General features: G+C 44.5%; 1 protein-coding gene across 4 annotated transcripts in view; it reads right to left on the bottom strand.

Moving 5' to 3' along the window:
• FAM107A (family with sequence similarity 107 member A) overlaps positions 1-26,632 on the bottom strand; it is a 79,730-nt gene that overhangs the window by 10,417 nt on the left and 42,681 nt on the right. Inside the window, exon 1 of one of the 4 annotated variants that reach the window (XM_060022787.1) lies at positions 25,715-25,916. The exons of 2 other annotated variants lie outside the window; for them this stretch is intronic. In XM_060022787.1, coding sequence (XP_059878770.1) covers positions 25,715-25,793 — 79 coding nt within the window. In that variant the 5' untranslated portion in view covers positions 25,794-25,916. Of the gene's footprint in view, positions 1-8,256; positions 8,396-25,714; positions 25,917-26,632 lie in introns of those variants that run through there. One more of the 4 variants, XM_060022788.1, reaches the window with a different exon arrangement.

Raw genomic sequence — 26,632 nt, forward strand, 5'->3', positions numbered from 1 at the left:
ATAGGTGTCCACCGGTGCTCACGGGGGCTGGAACGTGGGGTTTGGAGAGCAGACCTAGGGAGGGGACTGCTGTTGGCCGTGAGAAGACAGCCTGAGGGGATAGGACTGAGGAGCTCCTGCCCTGGGCAGCCTGCTCTCCCTGAGCGCTGCCTCGGCTCCTTCCTGCCCGATGGGCTCGTGTGCTGCGGCACACTCTGGAGCGGACTCTGGTGGGGGGGACACACACAGAGGCCGTGCTGAAACCACAGCTGAGCGCTGTGTGACTAAGGGGCCAGGGGCCCTGTGACTAAGGAAGAAGAGCTGAAATCTCTCCTCGTGGCTGTGTGAACCATGCAGATACACGTTCACTGACGGCTTCCTAAATTCAGCACCTGCGAAACATCAGAAAGGACAGCAAGGGCTCCTGCAGCTGGGACGGGTCTGACTTTAGCAGCTGTGGGCTCTGTGGGCACGTACACTTGGGGGCTGGGCCAGGCCAGAGTCTGAGCTGCCTCCACAGCTCCCACCGCGGGTCCAGGTGCACGACTACTGCAGTCCTGGGACCTGACCTCAGTGGACCTGCACCAGTGGCCTGGTGAAAACAACGTCTAAGAGTCAACAGGCCAATTGCTGGCATACCCGCAGTTAAGGTGGGACCGAGAGCAGTGCCAGCAAGTGTACTTCGTGAGCCTGTACAACAGGCGAAAGGGGACACAACAGAGCACGTTCACAGGTGAACAGCTCCAGAGGAGGACTACGCAGTGGCTTCTCTACCATTGGGAGTTCTCCAGTCCCATTCACCTCACACTGCAGATCAGAGACACAGCTAAGAAACAGATTTACGGGCCTCTACTCCAACAACTAGGGAGCAGACTCTGCCCCTGACAGGGCAGTGACAACCACAGAGCAAAGGGGAGGCCTCACGCAATAGCCAGGGCAGGCTCTGGTCACCAGAACACCAGTCAAACCCCCTATCAAGGGGATAATGGCACAAGCCTCAGGACCAACCTCACCAACCAGGGGGCAGACACCAGAAGCAAGAGGAACTATGATCCTGCAGCCTGCATAAAGGAGACCACAAACACAGTAAGTTAGACAAAATGAGACAATAAAGAAATATGTTGCAGATGAAGGTGCAAGATAAAAACCTATAAGAACTAAATGAAGAGGAGATAGGCAATCTACCTGAAAAAGAATTCAGAGTAATGACAGTAAAGATGATCCAAGATCTTGGAAAAAGAATGGAGGCACAGATCAAGAAGATACAAGAAATGTTTAAAAAAGACCTAGAACTAAAGAACAATCAGTGATGACAACACAATAAGTGAAATGAAAAATACACTAGAAGGAATCAATAGCAGAATAACTGAGGCAGAAGACCAGATAAGTGAGCTGGAAGACACAATGGAGGAAATCACTGCCACAGAACAGAATAAAGAATGAAAAGAAATGAGGAAAGTCTCAGAGGCCTCTGGGACAACATTAAATGCAACAACATTCAAATTATAGGGGTCCAAGAAGAAGAAGAAAAAGAGAAAGGGCCAGAGGAAATATCTGAAGAGATTATAGTCGAAAACTTCCCTAACATGGGAAAGGAAATACCCAAGTCCAGGAAGCGCATAGAGTTCCACACAGGATAAACCCAAGGAGGAACATGCCGAGACACATATTAATCAAAGTAACAAAAATTAAATACAAAGAAAAAATATCAGTATCAACTGATAATGTTATAGGAATTCCTTTGTGTGGCATTTGTTGTTTTTCCCAATAAACTCTGCAGGCCAGAGGGAGTGGCAGGATGTATTTATTTAAAGTGATGAAAGGGAAGAGCCCACAGCCAAGAAAACTCTACCCAGCAAGGCTCTCATTCAGATTTGACGGAGAAATCAAAAGCTTTACAGACAAGTTAAGAGAATTCAGCACCACCAAACCAGCATTACAACAAATGCTAAAAGAACTTCTCTGGGGGTAGGGGAGAGAGGCCACAACTAAAAAAAGAAAATCACAAATGGGAAAGCTCAATGGTAAAGGCAAAAATACAGTAAAAGCAGGAAATCGTCTATATACAAGTATGATATCAAAACCAGTAACTGTGAGAAGAGAGTACAAATGCAGGAAATGGGAATTACATTTGAAATTAAGAGACCAGCAACTTAAAACAACCTTGTGTGTATGTATGTGTATATATAGACTGCTTTATCAAAACCTCATGGGAAATGCAAACCAAAAAACTATAATAGATACACACACACACACACACACAAAAGCAACCCAAACACAACACTCAAGATGGTCATCAAACCACAAGAGAACAAAAGAAGAAGGGAAGAAAAAAGACCTACAAAAACAAACCCAAAACAATTAAGAAAATGGTAATAAGAACATACATATTGATAATTACCTTAAATGTAAATGGATTAAATGCTCCAACCAAAAGACACAGACTGGCTGAATGGATACAAAAACAAGACCCATATATATGCTGTCTACAAGAGACCCACTTCAGATCTAGGGACACATACAGACTGAAAATGAGGGGATGGAAAAAGACATTCCATGCAAATGGAAATCAAAAGAAAGCTGGAGTAGCAGTACTCATATCAGACAAAATAGACTTTAAAATAAAGAGTGTTACAAGAGACAAGGAAGGACACTACATAATGATCAAGGGATCAGTCCAAGAAGAAGATATAACAATTGTAAATGTATATGCACCCAATTTAGGAGCACCTCAATATATAAGGCAAATGCTAACAGCCATAAATGGGGAAATCAGCAGTAATACAATAATAGCAGGGGGCTTTAATAATACCCCACTTAAACAAATGGATGTATCATCCAGACAGAAAATTAATAAGGACACACAGGCCTTAAATGACACATTAGATCAGATAGAGTTAATTGACATATATAGGGCTTTCCATCCGAAAGCAGTAGAATACACTTTCTTCTCAAGTGCACACGGAACATTCTCCAGGATAGATCACATCTTGGATCACAAATCAATCCTTGGTATTTTAAGAAAATGAAATTATATCAAGTAGGTTTTCCAACTGCAATGCTATGAAATTAAAAATCATTCTAATAAATTAGAAAACTAATTATTGTATTAGAAATCAATTACAGGGAAAAAACTGTAAAAAAACAAACACATGGAGGCTAAACAATATGTTACTAAATCATCAATTGATCACTGAAGAAATTAAAGAGGAAATAAAAAAATACCTAGAGACAAATGACAATGAAAACATGACAATCCAAAACCTATGGGTTACAGCAAAAGCAGTTCTAAGAGGGATGTTTATAGCAATACAGTCCTACCTCAAGAAACAGGAAAAATCTCAAATAAACAACCTAACCTTACACCTAAAGCAACTAAAGAAAGAAGAACAAACAAAACCCAAAGTTAGTAGAAGGAAAGAAATCATAAAGATCAGAGCAGAAATGAATGAAATAGAGATGAAGAAAACAATAGAAAACATCAATGAAATTAAAAGCTGGTTGTTTGAGAAGATAAACAAAACTTACAAACCTTTAGCCAGACTCATCAAGAAAAAAAGGGAGAAGACTCAAATCAATAAAATTAGAAATCAATAAGGAGAAGTTACAACTGACACCACAGAAATACAAAGGATCATGAGGGACTACTACAAGCAACTATATGCCAACAAAATGAACAACTTAGAAGAAATGGACAAATTCTTAGAAAGGTACAACCTTCCAAGATTGAACCAGGAAGAAATAGAAAATATGAACAGACCAATCACAAGTACTGAAATTGAAACTGTGATTAAAAATCTTCCAACAAACAAAAGTCTAGGACCAGATGGCTTCACAGGCGAATTCTATCAAACATTTAGAGAAGAGCTAACACCTATCCTTCTGAAACTCTTCCAGAAAGCTGCAGAGGAAGGAACACTCCCAAGCTCATTCTACAAGGCCACCATCACCCTGATGCCAAAACCAAAGATATCCCAAAAAAAGAAAATTACAGGCCAATATCACTGATGAACATAGACATAAAAATCCTCAACAAAATACTAGCAAACTGAATCCAATAACACATTAAAAGGATCATACACCTTGATCAAGTAGGTTTTATCCCAGGGATGCAAGGGTTCTTCAGTATCTGAAAATAATCAGTGTGATACACCAATATTAACAAACTGAAGAATAAAAAACATACGATCATCTCAATAGATGCAGAAAAAGCTTTTGACAAAATTCAACACCCATTTATGATAAAAAACTCTAGAAAGTGGGCACAGAGGGAACCTCCCTCAACATAATAAAGGCCATGTATGACAAACCCACAGCAAGCATCATTCTCAATGGTGAAAAACTGAAAGCATTTCCTCTAAGATCAGGAACAAGACAAGGATGTCCACTCTCGCCACTTTTAGTTAACATAGTTTTGGAAGTCCTAGCTGTGGCAATCAGAAAAGAAAAAGAAATAAAAGGAATCCAAATTGGAAAAGAAGAAGTAAAAGTGTTACTGTTTGCAAGGTGACATGAGACTCTACACAGAAAGTCCTAAAGATGCTACCAGAAAACTACTAGAGGTCATCAATACGTTCAGGATACAAAATTAATGCACAGGGCTTCCCTGGTGGCGCAGTGGTTGGGAGTGCGCCTGCCGATGTGGGGGGCACGGGTTTGTGCCCTGGTCCGGGAGGATCCCACGTGCCGTGGGGCGCCTGGGCCCATGAGCCATGGCCGCTGGGCCTGCGTGTCCAGAGCCTGTGCTCTGCGACAGGAGGGGCCACGGCGGTGGGAGGCCGGTGTACCGCAAAAAAAAAAAAAAATTAATGCACAGAAATCTCTTGCATCTGTACACTAACAACGAAAGATCAGAAAGAGAAATTAACATTCCCACCCATGGCAATTTACAAATTCAGTGTAATCCCTATCAAATTACCAATAGCATTTTTCACCAAACTGGGACAAAAAATTCTAAAATTTATATCGAAACACAAAAGACCCCCAACAGCCTAAGAAATCCTGAGAAAGAAAAGTTGAGCTGGAGGAATCAGACTATACTACAAGCCTACAATAATTAAAACAGCATGGTACTGGCACAAAAACAAATATAGATCAATGGAACAGGATAGAAAGCCCAGAAATAAACCCACATACATATGGTCAACTAATCTACAACAAAGGAGGCAAGAATTTACAATGGCGAAAAGACATTAATAAATAGTGCTGGGAAAACTGGACAGCTACATGTAAAAGAATGAAATTAGAATACTCCCTAATACCATACACAAAAATAAACTCAAAATGCATTAAAGACCTAAAGGTAAGACTAGATACTATAACTCTTACAGGAAAACATAGGCAGAACACTCTTTGACATAAATCATAGCAATATCTTTTTCAATCCGTCTTTTAGAGTAATGACAAAAAAAAGAAACAAATGGGACCTAATTAAAGTTAAAAGCTTTTGCACAACAAAGCAAACCATAAACAAAACAAAAAGACAACCCACAGAATGGGAGAAAACATTTGCAAACCATGCAACTGATAAGGGATTAATATCCAGAATTTACAAACAGCCCATGCAGCTCAATATCAGAAAAACAAACAAGCCCATCAAAAAATGGGCAGAAGACATAAATAGACATTTCTCCAAAGAAAACATCAGATTGCCAAGAGGCACATGGCTCTTCTGATGACCCTGGAGGTCCTACAGCTCCTCCCCAGAGGCTCCACACATGTCAGCCCAGTGCCAGACAAGGCTCAGCTAGGATCACTAATTTCTCCCAGGGTGAGTTCATCAGGCCACTGGGGCTGATGAACTATGTGGCTAATGCTAGGGTGGCAACTTTGAAACCAAACACTGGTGCCCTGCTGGCCACAGGAGAGCAATAAGGAGAGACAGAAGGGAAGTAGTGCTGATGGAGACCTAGGTCCCAGTTCATCCTGAGGATGGCTATGGGACCCTAAGCTAAGGCTTAGTGTCCCCTTTATCTGCCTTTCCCCTGCCCTGGTGGTTCTGGTTTTGTCTTTGATGGCATCAATTATAACAAATGACACATGAGGCAGTAAAGCAAAGTGGTTTAGGCAGATGTTTTGGAGGCGTCAGACTGCGTTTGAATCATCATGGTACCCCCTTCCTAGCTGTGTGACGTTGGGCAAATAGCTTAACCTCTCTGAGCCCCTTTACAGTGGGAATAATGGTAGAATCTATTCACAGGGCTGTTTGGAGGGTGAAATGATATAATGCGCAAGATATGGTTAGCCCAGTGCCTGGCAGTGATACTCCTCCTGTCCTGAGGGGACCTGTGTTGAGCACTTGACATTTGATGAAGGCTCACTCACCTGCATCTGGATCTCACAATCACCCCAGGAGGCAGCCAGTGGTACTGTTTTATTATTCCCATTTTCTAAATGAGAAAACTGAGGCTCAGAGAGGCCAAGATACTTGTCCAAAGATACACAAAATAAATGGCAAAGCCAGAACCTTTAGACCCCAGATTCAGTGCTCTTTCTACCACTCCATTGTCTTCTAGGTGCAATGCATCTTTCAGTCAACAAAGCAGGTTTACATCCCTTTTCTCTCTGCACACTTGAGAAACCCCAATAAAGAGGCAGTGTGAGCCCATTATATAGATGAGAAAATGGAGGGCGGTAACTGGAGTACTCCTCGCCCTCTCACTGGGGAGCCCCAGCCAGGCGCCAGCTGCTTTGGGTTTAAGCCAGAATCCACAGGCCTGTCTGCCCATGGCTGGTTTCTGTTAGGAGGGGGCCCAGCTGATGGTGTTTCCTCCCGAGGGTGTTGGTCAAAGTCTTCATTCCTCTGCCCTCCCTCCCCCTGCCCTTGTTCCTTATTACTGTTCAAGCTGCTGCGTTTAGAACACAAGCAGGGATCTTCTTGGTTCAACATTTCATGGGGTGGAGGGGCAGAGGAGAAGAGATCCTTTTAAAATAACTAGTGACCAAAGAAAAGAGGCATTCAGTAAAAGTGACAAGCGTGGCCACAGGATTTCCTAACCCTTCTTGCTTTTTTCCTCCCAGTGGGGAAAGTACCCATTTGTATTTCACTGGCCAGCAACCAAAGAACAGGGTATCTGGGAACCTGCTCCACATCTCCAGCTGCCTGTGGCCAATGCCCACAAGCCCCTGTCAGAGCTGCTTGTTCACTGGGATGCAACCTCCCCACACCATGAGAAACTGACTCGAGACAAACTTCCTGAACCTGTTGGCTTGGGTCCACTGTGACCCCCTAGTTTGTGAGAAGGTCTGGGTGGGCATTCAGGGTTTCAAGTCAATTCCATAGCAGAGTCCCAGGCTGGACATGGAAGGTCGCTAGCGAGGCTGGTGGGGAGTATTGTGCAGCTAGCCAGGGAACAGTGTCAGCAGATCAGATATTCGTGCTGGCCCACCAGTGGCATGATGCCAGCCACTCCACTTGGCAAATGCCTCCAGGGGGAGATCCCGGCAGGACTTAGCACCAACAGAGCTAAGAGCCACTCAGGATCCAGGTTGACCAGAGACACAGGTACTGGGGCTGGCTCACAACTGGGAAACCACTGGGTTTGGTAGCAGTTCAAAAAAGTGACACACCCAATCCTATAAGCTCTGATTTTTGGCCCAATACCAGCCTCGCCTCATACTGCAAAGTGCTAAAGCCAAATCCACCAGGAAGGCAAGCAGGTAACACGTTGCCGTGCACTCACCACGTGCCATGTACTGTGCTCAGCATTGCAGCCGTATTTCATGAAATCCTTACAATAGACTGAGGAGATGGGTACTCTTGAGACCCCTTTTTACAGATGAAGAAGCTGAGGCTCCAAGGGGTCATGTAATTTTCCCAGATCCCACAGCCAGCAAAGAAAGGCTCTAGAGTCTGAGCCAAGCTGCTTGACCAGTTTTCTCTCCACTGTGCCACCCGCAACACTCTGGCATTTTATCTATCAGTTCTTAAGAGAATTACAACTGCTGTACTGTATGAAAATAGACTTAGGTGAGGTCACATCATGCATGAATTCAGAGTCATCTGAGCATTTAGAAGAAAGAGATCAACCAGAATGGTGGGCTGAATCTGGGCACTCCCTGCACTTCATCTCCTATCCTTTTCCCAAACCCAGGGTGCCAGGGGGCACCACCAAGTCATTTTACAGAGAGAGGACATAGCACAGGTACCTGGGCTCAAAGAGCTCTGCTCCCCTGACAGCCCACCTGGTGCTCCGAGGCTGCCCTCCATCCCCCACACCTCCTCCCTGCACTGCACCCAGCTCAGCAGCAGGTGAAAAAGAAAAGAAACCGTCTTACTTCTCAGCTGTGCCTGTGCCATTGGGAAGGGAACTCGGGCGCAGTGTTGCTGGGTCCTCACTCCACCAGAGTTCCAGACTAGCAAGGAGGGCCGCCTCCAAGGGCGGTTCCTAAAGCCCTGGGGATGAAACGTGCCACCAAGTGAGGCAGCTCCACATTCCTGTTTATTCTGGTATCAATAAAAAGGAACTGTTACTATAGTAACGGGTATTGCACTTGGTACTTGGCCACTTCCCTGATGTGGAACACCGTGTCCAGGCCACATGCCGGGGAGGCACAAATAAATACTGATTTTGTCAGACTGTTGAGGAATAAGAACGCGCCAAGCTTTGTTCTGAGCGACCTAGCTCATGTAGAGGCATTTCCCTTGTTTCTAATGGGAGAGTCAGCAAGAATGCATTCTGGTATTTCCCTGATGGAGAGGGAGCCAAGCTTCCTGCCGCAGTGTTCAACTCTTCAGGAGAAAATGGCTCTCAGTGCAAAAGGAGGGGAAACTATGCTGGGTCAGGTCCAGGGCATCCACTTATGGGCCAGAAACTCCATCCATGTTATTTACACGTTACCCTGAACTTCATCTGAACATCAGACAGGAGCCAACAGGACGTTGCACAGGAGAGAGCGGGGCAGTAGAAGCTGACCGGCTCTGGGCCAGGCTGGTCCTCGTGTAATTCCCTGCTCAGCTTGGGCACCAGCCCCTTTGGCAGCCAGTTAACACCCCTGAGCCTTGGTTTCTGTGTTTGTCAAATGTGGAGAACAGGGTGATTGAGAGGAAACACAGACGATATGACATTTGTGAAAGCATGTAGTCAATGCTCAGCAAGTAGGACTCTTCCTACAGAGAGAGCTGGACTCAGTGTGATCAGAGGGCAGGGCCCCAGCATGCAGCACTGTGCTTGGCAGAATCTGTGTTCCATAGATCTTGGTTCAATAAGTCAATGTGTGAGTCTGAAAATAAAGAAGGTGTGTAGATGCTGAAGGCCAACATGGGTACTTACAGATAACAAAGGGATTCTCCTAATTTCAGAATCAGTGTTCACCTGAAAACGTGGAAGTGTTTTCTGGCTTTTGCTGTCATTCTTAATCCTCTAGCAAGGAAGCTGGCATCTACCAGTTAAACTTGGCCCTCTTCCCACCTTTACTGCCTCGTGAAGAGCCTTGGTTGGCTGGGAAGTGATTAGGCCCAGGACATACATCAAGTATGAATGCAGGCATTAAAAATGCAATTTTGCTTCTATAAATATATTAGCAAACTGAATTCAACAACACATAAAAAGGACCATACACCACTATCAAGCTGGATTCACTCCAGAGTCACAAGGATGGTTCAACATATACAAATCAATCAATGTGGTACACCATATCAACGAAAGACAAAAACCATATGATCATTTCAATAGATGCAGAAAAAGCATTTGATAAAATTGAACATCCATTCATGGTAAAAACTCTCGCCAAAGTGGGTATAGAGGGAACATATCTCAATAATAAAAGCCATTTATGACAAACCCACAGCCGATATAATACTCAACAGTGAAAAGCTGAAAGCTTTCCCATTAAATTCTGGAACAAGAGAAGGATGCCCACTCTCACCACTTCTATTCAACACAGTATTAGAAGTTCTAGCCATGACACTCTGATGAGAAAAAGAAATAAAAGGTATTCATATCAGAAGGGAAGAGATAAAATTGTCGTTATATGCAGATGACTTGATACTCTATATAGAAAACCCTAAATACTCCACACAAAAACTATTAGAACTGATAAATGAATTCATCAAGGTAACAGGAGACAAGATTAACATACAGAAACCTGTTGAATTTCTTTACACTAACAATGAAATATCAGAAAGGGAAAGATTAAAAAAATCTAATTTAAAATCGCATAAAATAAAAAGAGACCTGGGAACAAACCTAACCAAGGAGGTGAAAGACTTATAGGCTTAGAACTATAAAACATTAATAAAGGGAATCAAGATGATTCAAAGAAATGGAAATATGTCCCATGCTCTTGGATTAGTAGAATTAATATTCTTAAAATGTCCATACTACCCAAAGCGATCTACAGATTTTTTTTTTCTATTTTTTAGCCGCACTGCATATGAGGGATCTTAGTTCCCTGACCAGGGATTGACCCCATGCCCCCTGCAGTGGAAGTGCAGAGTCTTAACCACTGGCCCACCAGGGAAGTCCAGCAGTCTACAGATTTGATGTGATCCATATCAAATTACCCATGACATTTTTCACAGAACAAGAACAAATAATCCTAAAATGTATATGAAACAGCAAAAGACCCAGAATTGCCAAAACACTCCTGAGGAAAAAGAACAAAGCTGGAGGCATAACTCTCCCAATACTACAAAGCTGCAATAATCAAAACAGCATGCTATTGGCACAAAAACAGACGTATGGATCCATGGAACAGAATAGAGAGCGCAGAAATAAACCCACACACCTATGGACAATTAATCTTCAACAAAAGAGGCAAGAATATACAATGGGGAGATGACAGTCTCTTCAGCAAGTGGTGTTGGGATAGCTGGACAGCCGCACGTAAAGCTATGAAGTTAGAACACTCCCTCACACCATGCACAAAAATAAACTCAAGCTTAAAGACTTAAACACAAGACATGACACCATAAAACACCAAAAAACTCACAGAAAAAAACAGACAAAATGTTCTCTGACATAAATTGTAGCAGTATTTTCTTAGATTAGTCTCCTGAGGAAAAAGAAAAGCAGAATCAAGATGGCAGAGGAGTAGGACGTGGAGCTAATGTATTCCCACAGATACATCAAATATACATCTACAAGGGCTTCCCTGGTGGTGCACTGGTTGAGAGTCCGCCTGCCGATGCAGGGGACACAGGTTCGTGCCCCGGTCCAGGAGGATCCCGCATGCCGCAGAGCGGCTGGGCCCGTGAGCCATGGCCGCTGAGCCTGTGCGTCCGGAGCCTGTGCTCTGCAACGGGAGAGGCCACGGCAGTGAGAGGCCCGCGTACTGGAAAAAAAAAAAAAAATACATCTACAAGCGGAATGATTCGCACAGAACATCTACTGAATGCTGGCAGAAGATCTCTGACTTCCGAAAGTGCAAGAAAACCTCTATGTAGCCAGGTAGGACAAAAGAAAAAAGAAACAAAAAAAAAAAAAGAGGGAAAGGAATCGGAATGGGACCTGTGCCCCAGGGAGGGAGCTGAGAAGGAGGAAATGTTCCCGTACCCTGGGACGTCCCCTCACCAGCGGGGAGATCAACCTGGATGGAGGGGGAGCCTCGGAGGAGAGCACAGCAACCGGTTTGTGGAAGGCAAGATGGAGAGTGACCTGCACAGATGGTCAGTATCACTGCCCTGCGCCCCGCAGCCTGAGACACTTGTCTGCCGCTGTGGGCAGGGTTTGGGTGCTGAAGCTTGGGCTTTGGAGGTCAGACTCAGGGAGAGGACTGGGGTTGGCTGCATGGAGACAGCCTGAAGAGGCTGGAGTGTGGAAACTGAGGGTGCACTCGGAAGAAGCCTGGGCCCTCCAGAGAGGCAAGCCATCATGATGGAGGGCATGTGAGAACGGGGGCAGGACTGCCATAGGAGCTTCTTTCCCTGTGATCACTCTCTCAGGCAATAGGACACTACCTACCTGAGCTCTGGAGGTGGGTGCAAGCTGCCACCACCTGTGTGGTGGGTTCCAGAGGTGGGCATGGCCATGGCCGCTGCTAAGAGACCTGCAAGTGGGCTTTGGTCACTGTTCCTGCTGTCCTGGGAGGGCACGGGCTGCTGCCACCGCCGCTAGAAGAGCCAGAGCAGGTGCTAGGAGACCCAGAAGCAGGCACTAGTCACTGCCCTTGCCGTCTGGGGAGTGTGCACGGGTGGCAAAGAGGCGTCAGCCACTGCCTCTGCTGTCTCAGGAGTGTGTGGGCCATCGTTACTGCTGGGAGGCATGGGAGTGGGTGCCAGCTGCTGCCCCTACTGTCCCAGGGGCATGCAGGCCACTGACACCTCTGGGAGACCTGCACACAGGTGCCAATCACCACCTCCACTGTACCGGGAGTGTGCATGGGGCCGCTGCACCTACACACCCCATATCAAGGGGATAACAGCCAGCACACACTGAGGAAAGAGGCATCAAGCATCCAAACTAAAAGCAGCCCCTCGATTCCAGACAAGATGGTGGAGTAGAAGGAGTTGAGCTCACCTCCTCTCATGAAAACACCAAAATCACAAAAAACTGCTGAACAACCATTGACAAAAAAGACTGGAACCTACCAAAACACATATGTTACATCCAAGGACAAAGAAGCAGCCACAATAAGACAGTAGAAGGGGCACTTCCGTGATATAATGAAATCCCATGCCTATCAGGTGGGCAACCCACAAACTGAAAAACAATTATATTTCAGAGGTTCACCCACAGGAGTGAGAGTTCTGAGCCCCATGTCAGGCTCCCCAGCCTGAGGGTCTGGCACTGGGAGGAGGAGCCCCCAGAGCATTTGGCTTTGAAGGCCAACAGGACTTGAATGCAGGAGCTCCACAGGACTGGGGAAAACACAGACTCCACTCTCGGAGGGCGCACACAAGATTTTATGTGCACTGGGACCCAGCACAAAGCAGTGACTTCACTGGCCCCTGTGCTAGACCTACCTGTGGGTCTTGGAGTGTCTCTTGGGGAGGCGGGGGTTGGCTGTGGCTCACTGTGGGGGCAAGGACACTGGTGGCAGAGGCCAAAGGAATATTAATCAGCACGAGCTCTCCCAGAGGTTGCCGTTTTGGCACTGAGACCTGGCCTCACCCAACAACCTGCAGGCTCCAGTGTTGGGATGCCTCAGGCCAAACCACCAGCAGGGGGGTAACACAGCCCCACCCATCAGTAGACAGGCTGCTTAAAGTTGTACTGAGCTCACAGGCACCACTAAACATACCCTTTGACACAGTCCTGCCCACAAGAGGGACAAGACCCAGCTCCACCCACCAGTGGGCAGGCACCAGTCCCTCCTACCAGGAAGCTTGCAGGAAGCCCCTGCGCCAACCTCACACACCAGGGGCCAGACACCAGCAGCAAGAGGAACTACGATCCTGCAGGCTGGAAAGGAGACCACAAACACAAAGTTTGACAAAATGAGACAGCAGAGAAATTGTATAGAGAGAGAGAGAGAGGGAGAGAGGGAGAGAAGGAGAGAGAGACTGCTATATCAAAAGCTCATGGTAAAAAAAAAAAAAAAGCTCATGGTAAACACAAACCAAAAATCTACAAGAGATACACACACACAAAAAGAAAAAGCAATCCAAACACAACACTAAAGATAGTCATCAAATCACAAGAGAATAAAAGAGGGAGAAAAAAGACCTACAAAAATAAGTCCAGAACAATTAACAAAATGGCTATAAGAACATACATATCGATAATTACCTTAAATGTAAAGGGATTAAATGCTCCAACCAAAAGACGTAGACTAGTGGAATGGATACAAAAACAAAGCCTGTGTATATGCTGTCTACAACATACCCACTTCATATCTAGGGACACATACAGACTAAAAGTGAGGGGATGGAAAAAGGTATTCCATGCAAATGGAAATCAAAAGAGAGCTGGAGTAGCAATACTCATATCAGACAAAACAGACTTTAAAATAAAGACTGTTACATGAGACAAGGAAGGACACTACAAAACGATCAAGGGATCAATCCAAGAAGAAGATATAACAATTTGTAAACATATATGCACCCAACACAGGAGCACCACAATATATAAGGCAAATGCTAACAGCCATAAAAGGAGAAATTGACAGTAACACAATAATAGTGGGGGACTTTAATAACCCACTTACATCAATGAACAGATCATCCAGACAATCAATAAGGACACATAGGCCTTAAATGACACATTAGACCAGATGGACATAATTGATATTTATAGAACATTCCATCCAAAAGGTGAAGAATACACATTCTTCCCAAGTGCACATGGAATGATCTCCAGGATTGATCACATGCTGGGCCACAAAGCAAGTCTCAGTAAATTTAAGAAAATTGAACTCATATCAAGCATCTTTTCCAGCCACAATGCTTTGAGATTAGAAATCAATTACCGGAAGAAAAACTGTAAAAAACATAAACACATGGAGGCAAAACAACATGCTACTAAACAACGAATGGATCACTGAAGAAATAAAGAGGAAATAAAAAAATACCTAGAGACAAATGAAAATGAAAGCATGATGATCCAAAACCTATGGGAAGCAACAAAATCAATTCTAAGAGGGAAGTTTATATCAATACAATCTTACCTCAGGAAATAAGAAAAATCTCAAACAAACAACCTAACCTTACACCTAAAGCAACTAAAAAAAGAAGAACAAACAAAACCCAAAGTTAGTAGAAGGAAAGAAATCATAAACATCAGAGCAGAAATAAATGAAATAGAGATAAAGAAAACAATAGAAAAGATCAATGAAACCAAAAGCTGGTTCTTTGAGAAGATAAAGAAAATTGATAAACTTTCAGCCAGACTCATCAAGAAAAAAATCAATAAAATTAGAAATCAATAAGGAGAAGTTGCAACTGACACCACAGAAATACAAAGGATCATAAGGGACTACTACAAGCAACTATATGCCAATAAAACGGACAACCTAGAAGAAATGGACAAATTCTTAGAAAGATACAACCTTCCAAGACTGAACCAGGAAGAAATAGAAAATATGAACAGACCAATCACAAGTACTGAACTTGAAACAGTGACTTACAAACTTCCAACAAACAAAATCCAGGACCAGGTGGCTTCATCACAGGCAAATTCTATCAAACATTTAGAGAATAGTTAACACCTATCCTTCTAAAACTCTTCCAAAAAAATTGCAGAGGAACACTCCCAAACTCATTCTATGAGGCCACCATCACCCTGATAGCAAAACCACACAAAGATATCACTGATGAACATACACTCAAGAATCCTCAACAAAATACTAGCAAACCAAATCCAACAACACATTAAAAGGATCATACACCATGATCAAGTGGGATTTATCGCAGGGTTGCAAGGATTCTTCAATATCTGAAAATCAATCAGTGTGGTACATACACCACATTAAGAAACTGAAGAATAAAAACCGTATGATCATCTCAATAGATGCAGAAAAAGCTTTTGACAAAGTTCAACACCCATTAATGATAAAAAAAAAAGTTGGAATAGAGGGAAGTTACCTCAACATAATAAAGGCCATATATTGCAGACCCACAGCTAACATCCTTCTCATTGGTGGAAAGCTGAAAGCATTTCCTTAAGGTCAGGAACAAGACAAGGATGTCCACTGTCACCACATTTATTCAACATAGTTTTGGAAGTCATAGCCATGGCAATCAGAGAAGAAAAAGAAACAAAAGGAATCCAAATTGGAAAAGAAGAAATAAAATTGCCACTGTTTGCAGATGACATGATACTATTTACTATTTAGAAAATCCTAAAGATGCTACCAGAAAAGTACTAGAGCTCATCAGTGAATTTGGTAAAGTTGCAGGGTACAAAATTAATACACAGAAATCTCTTGCATTCCTATACAGTAACAACAAAAGATCAGAAAGAAAAATTAAGGAAACAATCCCATTTACAATCACATCAAAAAGAATAAAATACCTAGGAATAAAGCTACGTAAGGAGACAAAAGACCTGTACTCTGAAAACTATATGACATTGATGAAAGAAATCAAAGATGACACAAATCGATGGAAGGATATCCTGTGTTTCTGGATTGGAAGACTCAATATTGTCAAAATGACTGTACTACCCAAGGCAATCTACAGATTTGGTGCAATCCCTATCAAATTACCATGGCATTTTTCAGAGAACTAGAACAAAAAACTTTTTAACTTGTGTGGAGACAAAAGAGACCCTGAATAGCCAAAGAAATCTTGAGAAAGAAAAACAGAGCTAGAGGAATCAGGTGCCCTGACTTCAGACTATACCACAAAGCTACAATTATCAAAATTTTATGGTACTGGCAAAAAATCCAGAAATGTAGATCAGTGGAACAGGACAGAAAGCCCAGAAATAAGCCCCATGCACCTATGGTCAATTAATCTACTTCAAAGGAGGCAAGAATATACAGTGGAGAAAAGACAGTCTCTTCAACAAGTGGTGCTGGGAAAACTAGACAGCTACATGAAAAGAATGAAATTAGAACATAACACCATACACGAAAATAAATTCAGAATGGATCAAAGACCTAAATGTAAGGCTGGATACTATCAAACTCTTAGAGGAAAACATAGGCAGAACACTCTTTGCCAGAAATCACAGCAATATCATTTTTGATCCACCTCCTGGAGTAATGACAATAAAAACAAAAATAAACAAATGGGACCTAATTAAACTTAAAAGCTTCTGCACAGCAAAGGAAACCATAAACAAAATGAAAAAGACAACCCACAGAATGGGAGAAAATATTTGCAAACAAAGCAACCAACAAGGTATTAGTGTCCAAAATATACAAACAGTTCATGCAGCTCTATGTCAAAAAAACAAACAACCCGATCATAAAATGGGCAGAAGATCTCAGTAGACATTTCTCCGAAAAAGATATACAGATGGCCAAAAAGCACATGAAAAGATGCTCAACATCACTAATTTTTAGAGAAATGCAAATCAAAACTACAATGAGCCATCACTTCACACCGGTCAGAGTGGCCACCATCAAAAAGTCTACAAACAATAAATGCTGGAGAGGGTGTGGAGAAAAGGAAACCCTCCTACACTGTTGGGGGGAATGTAAATTGATACAGCCACTATGGAGAACAGTATGGAGGTTCTTTGAAAAACTAAAAATAGAAATACCGTATGATCTAGCAATCCCACTCCTGGGCATACATCCATAGAAAACCATAATTCAAAAAGATGCACGCACCCCAGTGTTCACTGCAGCACTATTTACAGCAGCCGAGACATGGAAACAACCTAAATGTCCATTGACAGAGAAATGGATAAAGAAGATGTGGTACATATAGACAATGGAATACTACTCAGCCATAAAAAAAGAATGAAATAATACCATTTGCAGGAACATGGATGGACCTAGAGTTTGTCATACTGAGTGAAGTAAGTCAGACACAGAAAGACAAATATATGATACCACTTATATGTGGAACCTAAGAAAAAGGGTACAAACAAACTTATATACAAAACAGAAGTAGAGTCACAAATGTAGAAAACAAACATGGTTACCAGGGGATGGGGGTGGGAGGGATAAACTGGGAGCTTGGGATTGACATATACACACTACTATACATAAAATAGATAACTAATAAGAACCTGCTGTATAGCACAGGGAACTCTTCTCAATAGTCTGCGATGGCCTATATGGGAAAAGAATCTAAAAAAAAAAAAGAGTGGATATATGCGTATGTATAACTGATTCACTTTGCTGTACACCCGAAAGTAACACAACATTGCAAATCATCTGTACTCCAATAAAAATTAAAAAAAAAAAAAAAAAAGTGAAATGTTGCCATTTGCAGCCACATGGATGGTCCTAGAGATTATCATACTAAGTGAAGTAAGTCAGACAGGGAAAGAGCAGTATTATATTTGGGTTGGCCAAAAAGTTCATTTGGGTTTTTCCTATGATGTTACAGAAAACCCAAATGAGCTTTTTGGGCAACCCAATATTGTTGGGTTAAATGTGGAATCTAAAAAGTAATACAAATGGACTTATTTACATAACAGAAACAGACTCACAGACACACAAAAGAAAATTATGGTTACCAAAGAATGAGGTGGGGTGGGGGGACAAATTAGGAGTATGGGATTAAGAGATACACACTACTATATTTAAAATGGATAAACAATAAGGATTTACTGTATAGCACATGGAACTACATTCAATATCTTATAATAACTTATAATGGAAAAGAATCTGAAAAAGAACAGATTTATGTGTACATGTATTCAGCCATATTATATGTATAACTGAATCACTTTGCTGTACACCTAAAACTAACACAGTATTGTAAATAAACTCTAAAAATGCAGTTTTGATCCTCTCTGGCCTATGTTATTCATTTAACCAACATTTATTGAGTACCTACTGTGTTCCTGGCACTGTTCCCAGTGTAAATGAGACAGTATCCCTGTGGTCAGGTAACCTACTTTCAAGGTGGGGTTCAGACAGAAAAATAAGGAGACGGACAAGAAAATGTAGAGCTGCAATGAACACTGTGATGAAAGCAAGACTGGGCAAGGCGCAAGGGAGGGACTGGGAACTTAGGTAGGGTGGACAGTGGGGAGGCGACATTTTAGGGAGGCTGGAATGGTGAGGAGGAGAGCATTCCAGAGAGTGGGAAGAGCTAGTGGAAAGGCCCCAGCGAGGGAAGGAGCTGGGCATGATGGAAGGAGGCCGGTGGGGTGGAGTGCGGGGTATGAGGGAGATGGAAGGAAGAAGGGGCAGGCAGGTCTGCATCACCTGGGAGCTGTGGCCAAGCCCCCCATTCTGGAGCCACTTCAATTTGCAGGGTCCCAAATCCTCGAGTTGTTTCTCCTTCCTAATTGTTTCTCTTAACGTACTTTGAATGGTGCCTCCCGCAGCTCCCCATCCTGCTGTGGCTTAACTTCACTGAATTCTGATGGTGGAAGACCGCAACCGAATTCTTGTCAAGCACTCTTCACTGCCTCTGATCCCCACCCACGTGTTGTCCTGCTGTGCAAATGACTAGTACTTGGGGCATGTCCCAGGGCCCACAGTGGCTTGTCTGAACCAATCCCAGTGTCCTGTGACAGGTGGTGGAACAAGACGGATCCTTGGGCGGGAGGACTCTGCTCACCGCCTGAGGCAGACAGACCCCACAGTCGCTCTCACTCCAGAGAAGCAGACTCTCAGTCCTCATACCAGCCATGTCCTCCATCCCCACTTTGTGTTCCCTTTCTTGGAAGATTCTGATGGCAGCCCCAGAGCAATTGAGAACCAAGGAGAGCTGGGCAGGAACCCCGCAAGGTTGGGTGCCATTTTCCCCAGGCAGCTGGGACTCACTGTACTTCTTCCACTAAAGCTCTTCTCATGGTCCAACCTGTGCACAAACCCACCAGCCTCACCCACCAGACCACCAGCCTGAGGGCCGGGGCCTCACCTTATTCCTCTTAGTATTCCTGTCCCAGTAGCAAGGTGCTCAATAATTAGTATTGACTTGCAGACACCAAAGATGTTGATGTCCCTGAGCTTGTGACAGCATCATCTTGCTGTGTCTGTGCACGTGTGTGAGCACGTGTGTGTGCGTGTAACTGTATATGAGGTCAAGCCACCATTTCTCAAGCCATACCCCATCAGTAAGAAATTATGCTACGGCCCATAATGGGATGCCATCAATAGCACATCTATTTATTACCCTAAAAAGATGTCTTCTACATGTTTGGTGAAAAATCAAAGAGCAAAATCATATATAGTCTGATTCCTCTACCCTTTTTTTTCCAAGATAAAAAAGTTAGTATATGCATAGAGAACCAATCTGGAGGCGTATACACTGAACTGTTAATGGAAGTCAGTTCTAGACCAACGTATCTCAAATGTCATTACTAGCCTTCAGTCGGAATGAGGGTTAAAATGGAATTACTGGGTCATGTTTCTGGATCGCTGTATTAGAATCTGTGAGGGAGGGGCCTAGGAGTCTGGAATTTTAACATGTCCCCAGGGGATCTGCTTACATTTAGGAGTCTGAGCACCACTATTCTACAGCAGAACATTACAGGCCTTTATCCTTTGTCCCAATATTTCTGTAACGTTTGTAGCTTAAAAAAAAAAAAGCATACATTTCTTTTGTTATCAGAACAAAACAATAAAGGTGAAAAATATGGGAAAGAGCAACCTTTTCCAACCAACCATAGTTAAAAGTCACATCTGGTTCAGTCATGTACATTTTGCATATTGGAAAATAGAGGCCTTTTGGTCAAATGAGGCTTTTAAGAGTTTACTCCAGGTAATGGCCAAATTCAACCCCAGGTCCTGCCTCCTGCCCTGGTCTCTGTGGCTTTTGACGGAGGCCCTCTCATTCTCCCATAAGGAAGGACTCTGGACTGCAGGGGCCTGAGGATCCGAATTTTTGCTCAGCCCCTGGAGGAATGAAAGGGGATCCTGGAGGCTGAGCACACCTGTCCCACACTCCCCTCCTGTCCCTCTGAAGTTCGTTTTCTTGGGAGCTAGAGGAGCTAAAAAGAAGGGGGTAGTGAAGACCAGGAGAGGCATTCATGTGTGGAAGCTGAGGAATTTTCCTGTAGCTATAGTGGGCTAGGGCTGCAGCTTGCATTAAAAAACTCCCAAAACCTCTTTTCCTTTAATTTTTGCTCCCCCTTTCTCCCAGCTGACAGGCACCTGCAGCAGCTTATCTGGGCCTACAAACATCAGACAAAAAGTTTCCATGGCAACTCCAAACTTCCTCCTCAGCCCTGTATTCAGTCTAAATCTCCAAGGCCCCTTTTCAAGGCCTCAATGAGGTTTCTGAGAAGCCACCCACAAAATAGCCTTAGGATCCAACCTTCCCCCACCCCCAACATGCTCTTTTCAAAGGACATGGCAGGAGAAGCTGTACTGGCAAGAAAACTTGTCATGGGATCCGTGGAGAGTTTATAAAAGGAATGAGCGTTGCCTTTACAACGAGTTCGAACCAGGAAGAATTTACCCGGTGGAGGGATTTCAAGCATGGAAACAGGAAAGTGCAAGGGAGTGGGGAAGAACCAAGAGTCTTATTTCAGAAAGCTGGCTCTCAACCCAGCTGCAGTCAGGCATGGTTAATCTGGTCTCTTAGCTGCAGAAGGACCCTGGGGTGCCCCCGACCTCCAGCATATTTGAATTCACTTGTAGCTAGACAAAATATGGACAGTAGATCGAGGCACGGGGAAAGGGATGTGAGTATGTGAGTGGGTGTGTGTAGAGGGGAACCTGGGCAGACCATGGCTTGTCAAGCCAAGCAAACTTCCATAATGCCTGGCAGTGGGGTTGCCAGATGTAGCTAACAAAAATGCAGCATGTCCCTGCATGTAAATCAATGAAGTTAGAACACGCCCTCACACCATGCACAAAAATAAACTCAAAATGGCTTAAAGACTTAAACATAAGACATGACACGGTAAAACAACTAGAAGAGAGCATACGCAAAACATTCTCTGACACAAATCGTACCAATGTTTTCTTAGGCCAGTCTCGCAAAGCAATAGAAATAAAGACAAAACTAAACAAATGAGGGACCTAATTAAACTTCAAAGCTTTTGCACAGCAAAGGAAACCATAAAAAAAGGGAAAGACAACCTACAGAATGGGAGAAAATATTTGCCAGTGATGCAGCTGTCAAAGGCTTAATCTCCAAAATATACAAACAGCTCATAAAACAACAACAAAATAAACAACCCAGTTGAAAAATGGGCAGAAGATCTAAGACATTTCTCCAAAGAAGACATACAGATGGCCAGTAGGCACATGAAAAGATGTGCAACGTCACTAATTATTAGAGAAATGCAAATCAAATCTACAATGAGGTATCACCTCACACTGGTCAGAATGGCCATCATCAAAAAGCCTACAAATAACAAATGCTGGAGAGGGTGTGGAGAAAAGGGAACCCTCTTGCCCTGTTGGTGGGAATGTAAGTTGGTGCAGCTACTATGGAAAATAGTATGGAGGTTCCTCAGGAAACTAAAAATAGAATACCATATGATTCAGCAATCCCACTCCTGGGCATATATCCAAACAAAACTATAATTCAAAAAGATACATGTATCCCTATATTCATAGCAGCACTATTCACAGTAGCCAGGACCTGGAAACAACCTAAATGTCCATCAACAGATGAATGGATAAAGAAGATGTGGTACATATATACAATGGAATACTACTTAGCCATAAAAAGAACAAAATAATGCCATTTGCAGCAACACGGATGCAACTAGAGATGATCATACTAAGTGAAGTAAGTCAGAAAGAGAAAGACAAATACCATATGATATCACTTATATGTGGAACGTAAAATATGACACAAATGAACCTATCTACAAAACAGAAACAGACTCACAGACATAGAGAACAGACTTGTGGTTGCCAAGTGGGAGGGGTGGAGAGGGAGGGATGGACTGGTAGTTTGGGGTTAGTAGATGCAAACTACTACATATAGAATGGATAAACAAGGTCCTACTGTATAGTACAGGGAACTATATCCAATCTCCTGGGATAAACCATAATGGAAAAGAATATAAAAAAGAGTGTATATATGGGTAAAAAAAAAAAAAAATCAGCATGTCCAGTTAAATTTGAACTTCAGATAAGCAACAAATAGTTTTTTAGCATAAGCATACCCATATAATATTTGAGACACACACTAAAATAATATTCATTGTGTATCTGAGATTCAAATTTAACTATTTTATCTGGCATCCCTACTTGGCAGGCAGCAGTGGAAGCTATGACCACCCTTCTGGGTGCAGAGAAGCACAGTTGCTGATGCCCACAGGCATCTCGGAGGTGTCCCTCAGTCCATGCTGCAGAGAGATGCTTCCCTCCCTAGCAGGAACCTGGGCTGAGCTCCAGGTAGGAAACGAGCCTCAGGTGGACCTTTACTACAGCACTGCATAGCTTACCAGGCATGGCCAAGCATGAGTTATTCCCCAGAGGTGACCCTTCCATCTTAGTGGTTAAGAACATGGGCTCTGGTGTCAACCCAGATACCGATCCTGGCTCCACTGTTGGGTAGCTAGGTGACCTTCAACTTCCTGTTTCCTCGTCTCTAAAATGGGGCATTCTTTTGAGGAATAAAGGAGGTATGACACGGGAAGCCCTTCACACAGTGCCTGCCACAGCGTCAGTGTTCCAAAGTGGTAGCTGTTATCTCAGTAACCCATTTAAAAACAGTAAGATTTTTATGCAAGTGAAAAAAAAAGGGGATTAAAAATTAGAGTCAGTACAGTCTCAGCAATGTGAACCACACAACCCCACACAAGTCTCGCACAGCAAAACTGGAAGGAGCCCTCCCCTGATGTTACCAGTGGTGCTCATGGTGAGTGCGATTACGGGTAAGGCTTCCCCCTCTTCAGTCTCCATTTTCCAGAACATTCATGGTGAACATGTATTACTTTAATACTAAGAAATTATTTTAAAATAACGTGGAATGAAAAATTTTCTAGAAGCATTATATTACTTGTTGCATGCTTCCAGGCTATTGTAAACGAACATGGCTGCCGTCTTGGGTTTGATTCTATAATCCCATCCTTGGGGGCTTCTAAAAGAAGGAGGCTCTTGCCTCTTTCAATAAATGGCCCAGCTGGCTCCTCACGCCACTCTTACTTCTTGCTCTTCCTTGTGTGAGACAGCCAGAGTAGTGGCTCCAGAGGCACATGGCCCTGGGTTTGGATCTCAGCTCCACCCTTGACTGGCTGTGTGACCTTAGACAAGTCAAGTTACCTTCTGAGGCTCCGTTTCCTCATGTTTTAAAATAGAGGTTAATAGTACTTACCTCCCTGAGAGGAGGGACTTATCGATTTAATTTATCAGCACATCCCTGTGCCTCGCATAGGGCTTAGTGCATAACAGTGGTCAACAAATATTGGTTAAATGAATAAATGAATGAAGTTGATGACAAGACAGATCTACAGTATTTGTCAGAGAGAGTGGCAATAGCTAGTGACCAGCAATCATTTGCCATTATTACTATTCTCAGAAGACGGGCAGACTTCGCATAGATGGACCAAAGTTTGAACGTGCTTTCTTCATGTTAGTGGGATAGAAGAGTTCCTGTAGCAGGACCCTGGGCATGCTGCTTGAGCTCTCTGAGCCTCAGTGTCCTCATCTATGAAATGGGGATGACAATCAGCAGTGACTTTGAAGGATTGTGAAGACTGAGTCAGTAGCACAGTGCAAGCGGTCCCTCCATGAGGCCCCAGTAACCAGCCTCTGCTGCCTTCCTGACTTACAGCTGTGTGTGGTACAGTTGCCGGGCAAGCATGTGGCCCCTGGAACGACTCTGGTATGTCTGCTATTCTGGCTGTGTTGCGAGTGGAAAATGTGACTGTTTGAGGGAGCCTCACAGCTGCAGTTCCAGGTTAGAGGGAACACAGGATCTTCAGGTTAGAGATCCCCTATTCTCATCTTAGTGAGAAGAAAGGAACTGGATAGGGACACCTAGGAAGGGTGTTTTGTAGGGACATTTCTGGAGCTGAGGTTTGAAATCAGCCTCTCGAATTATCGAACTCCTCGCTTCCTGCCTGCCCTGGCTCAGCCAAGGTTTAAGATACCCCGCTCCAGGAAGGCGCCGCCAGTCCTGAAGTCTTGCCTAGACCGTGCTTTTGGACTTAGAGAACCGTTGTTTCAAAGCTCCCAAGCAGTAACTCCGCGGCAGGATCTCCCGGGGCGGGGCCAACCTAAGGAAGAAACGCCAATCGGTCCCAGAGCCGACTACGTGCGGGCGGCGGGCGAGCGCCGCTCCTGCAGGCCCGCGGCCAGCGGCTCCGGCTCGCCTAGCGCTTTCGGCTGCAGGCGTCAGTGGGCAGGACTACCGGGTGGGGTAGGTTCCTTGCCCAAGGCAGAGGTTAGCTTGCCTCGGGAGCCCAAGGCCCTTGAGGTTTTCTAATCACACACCCCCAGCTGGCAGGGAGCCGGCAGGAGACCGATTTTCACCCCCTCTGAACGTCTCTCTCCAAGCACAGAGTCCGGAAGGAAACACCCCAGATGCTTACTGCGGGCATGATTTTTCTTCTTTCTACATCCCTGTACGTACCAAATTATTTTCACACTGGCCCTATATTACTTTCGTTTCATTTTCCTAAATAAACTATTGTCCAGAGTAGAAAAGTAGTATGTGCTTACTGCAAATGAGTAAAAAGACAAATTAAAAAAACACTTATCCAACTCGCATCCTCGAAAACAATCACCAGGTGTTTCTTTCCAAATCGTTTTCTCCTTAAATGCATACCTATAGAAAACCCTGTTCCTCACCTTCCTGTAACTTGTTCCCCCCTCGCCCTTTCCCCTCACTGGACATTGGAAGTCCTTCACCAGCGGGCTTGAGCTTCTTTACGCCCCACCGCGCGCTACCAGTCTTACCCATGTCCGTTCTCCCACGCCTACCAATGCCTCCTTCCCCCACTTTGTGTGAGTCTCTGCTTAAGGGGCTGGCCAGGAGGTGGAAGCTTGCGGGACTTTCGTAGTCAGGGAACACTGAGTGTGCGTATGTGCGCGCGCACCGCAAGTTCATATAAAGGAATAAAGCAATATATCTAATAAGGGTAGATCCCCAAAAGGACGAATGTAGGAAGGAATGAAAGTAAGGAAAGAAGAAAAAAAGTAATTAAAAAGAATGAAAGAACGGAGGATGGAAGGAAAGGAAAGGAGGAAAGCAGACCAGTAAAGAAGGACCGAGGCGCCCTGCTAGCCAGGGGCTGAGGGCAGTGCTCCCGCCATGCCCTCCTCGCGCTCTCCCGGAGGCGGGGGGCCGGGTAGACTTGCCCCCACTTACCGGACCTGAGCAGCACGGCCCGGTAGAGGCCGGTGGCCTCGCTGGGCCCCCGGACCCGCTCGCTCAGCCTCTGTGCCATGCGCCGGTGCACGGGTCTGCGGAGCCGGCACTGCAGGCTGGGAGCGCACCGCGGAGTGCAGTCCCGGGTCGGAGCGCAGTCCCGGGTCGGAGCGCCTCCGTGACGGTGACGCTGCCCGAGAACCAAACCCCGCCGCGGATCAGGTTACAGTGGCTGCCAGAGGGCCAGGCCCAGAGGCGCCCGCGGGGGAGGGACAGGGGGCAGGGACCAGGTAGGTATCCCTGCCCAGGCAGCAGACTGGGCGCGGATAAGCGTCTGGCATGAGGACTCCTAGCTTCAGGGTTCCAGGGCCAAGGTGAGAACCCGGTGTCCTGATTTCCAGCCTCGGTCTCCTACCTACTCTTCTCTATTTCCCTGGCCGCTGGCCTTGTTGAATGCTACAAGCGGGTGTGGGGTTCTGAAGTGCCACCCCTGGGATCAGGTCCAGCGCCACTAATTAATAGCTGTGTGACCCTACGATTTAGTTATCTATTCTCACAGAGCCTCAGTTTTCTCATCTGTAAAATGGGGATAACCATGGTACTCATCTCTCAGGTATGAGGGTAACCAACACATTATCTCTATCTCTAAGCACAGTGGCTAGCACAGAACACTATATATTGGTATTTTTTTGAAAAGTGTTCCAAGGCATCCTGTGGTGGGTGACACTGAGAAGCGGGGGCTTTGCTGGGGGAAGAAAGTTAGGATGGGAAGCCCGTGGGATTCCACAAGACTGATTTCTCTGGCTTTGTGAAATTCCTTTAACATCCAGAAATGGGAGGACCAACCAAGAGTCTAAAGGTGGAGGGGCAAAGTCAAGCAGATAGTTTGGAAAATATAAGAAAACAACAACTTTGATT

Source organism: Delphinus delphis, chromosome 10, assembly GCF_949987515.2.
Source record: "Delphinus delphis chromosome 10, mDelDel1.2, whole genome shotgun sequence".
NCBI classification, from domain to species: Eukaryota; Metazoa; Chordata; class Mammalia; order Artiodactyla; family Delphinidae; genus Delphinus; species Delphinus delphis.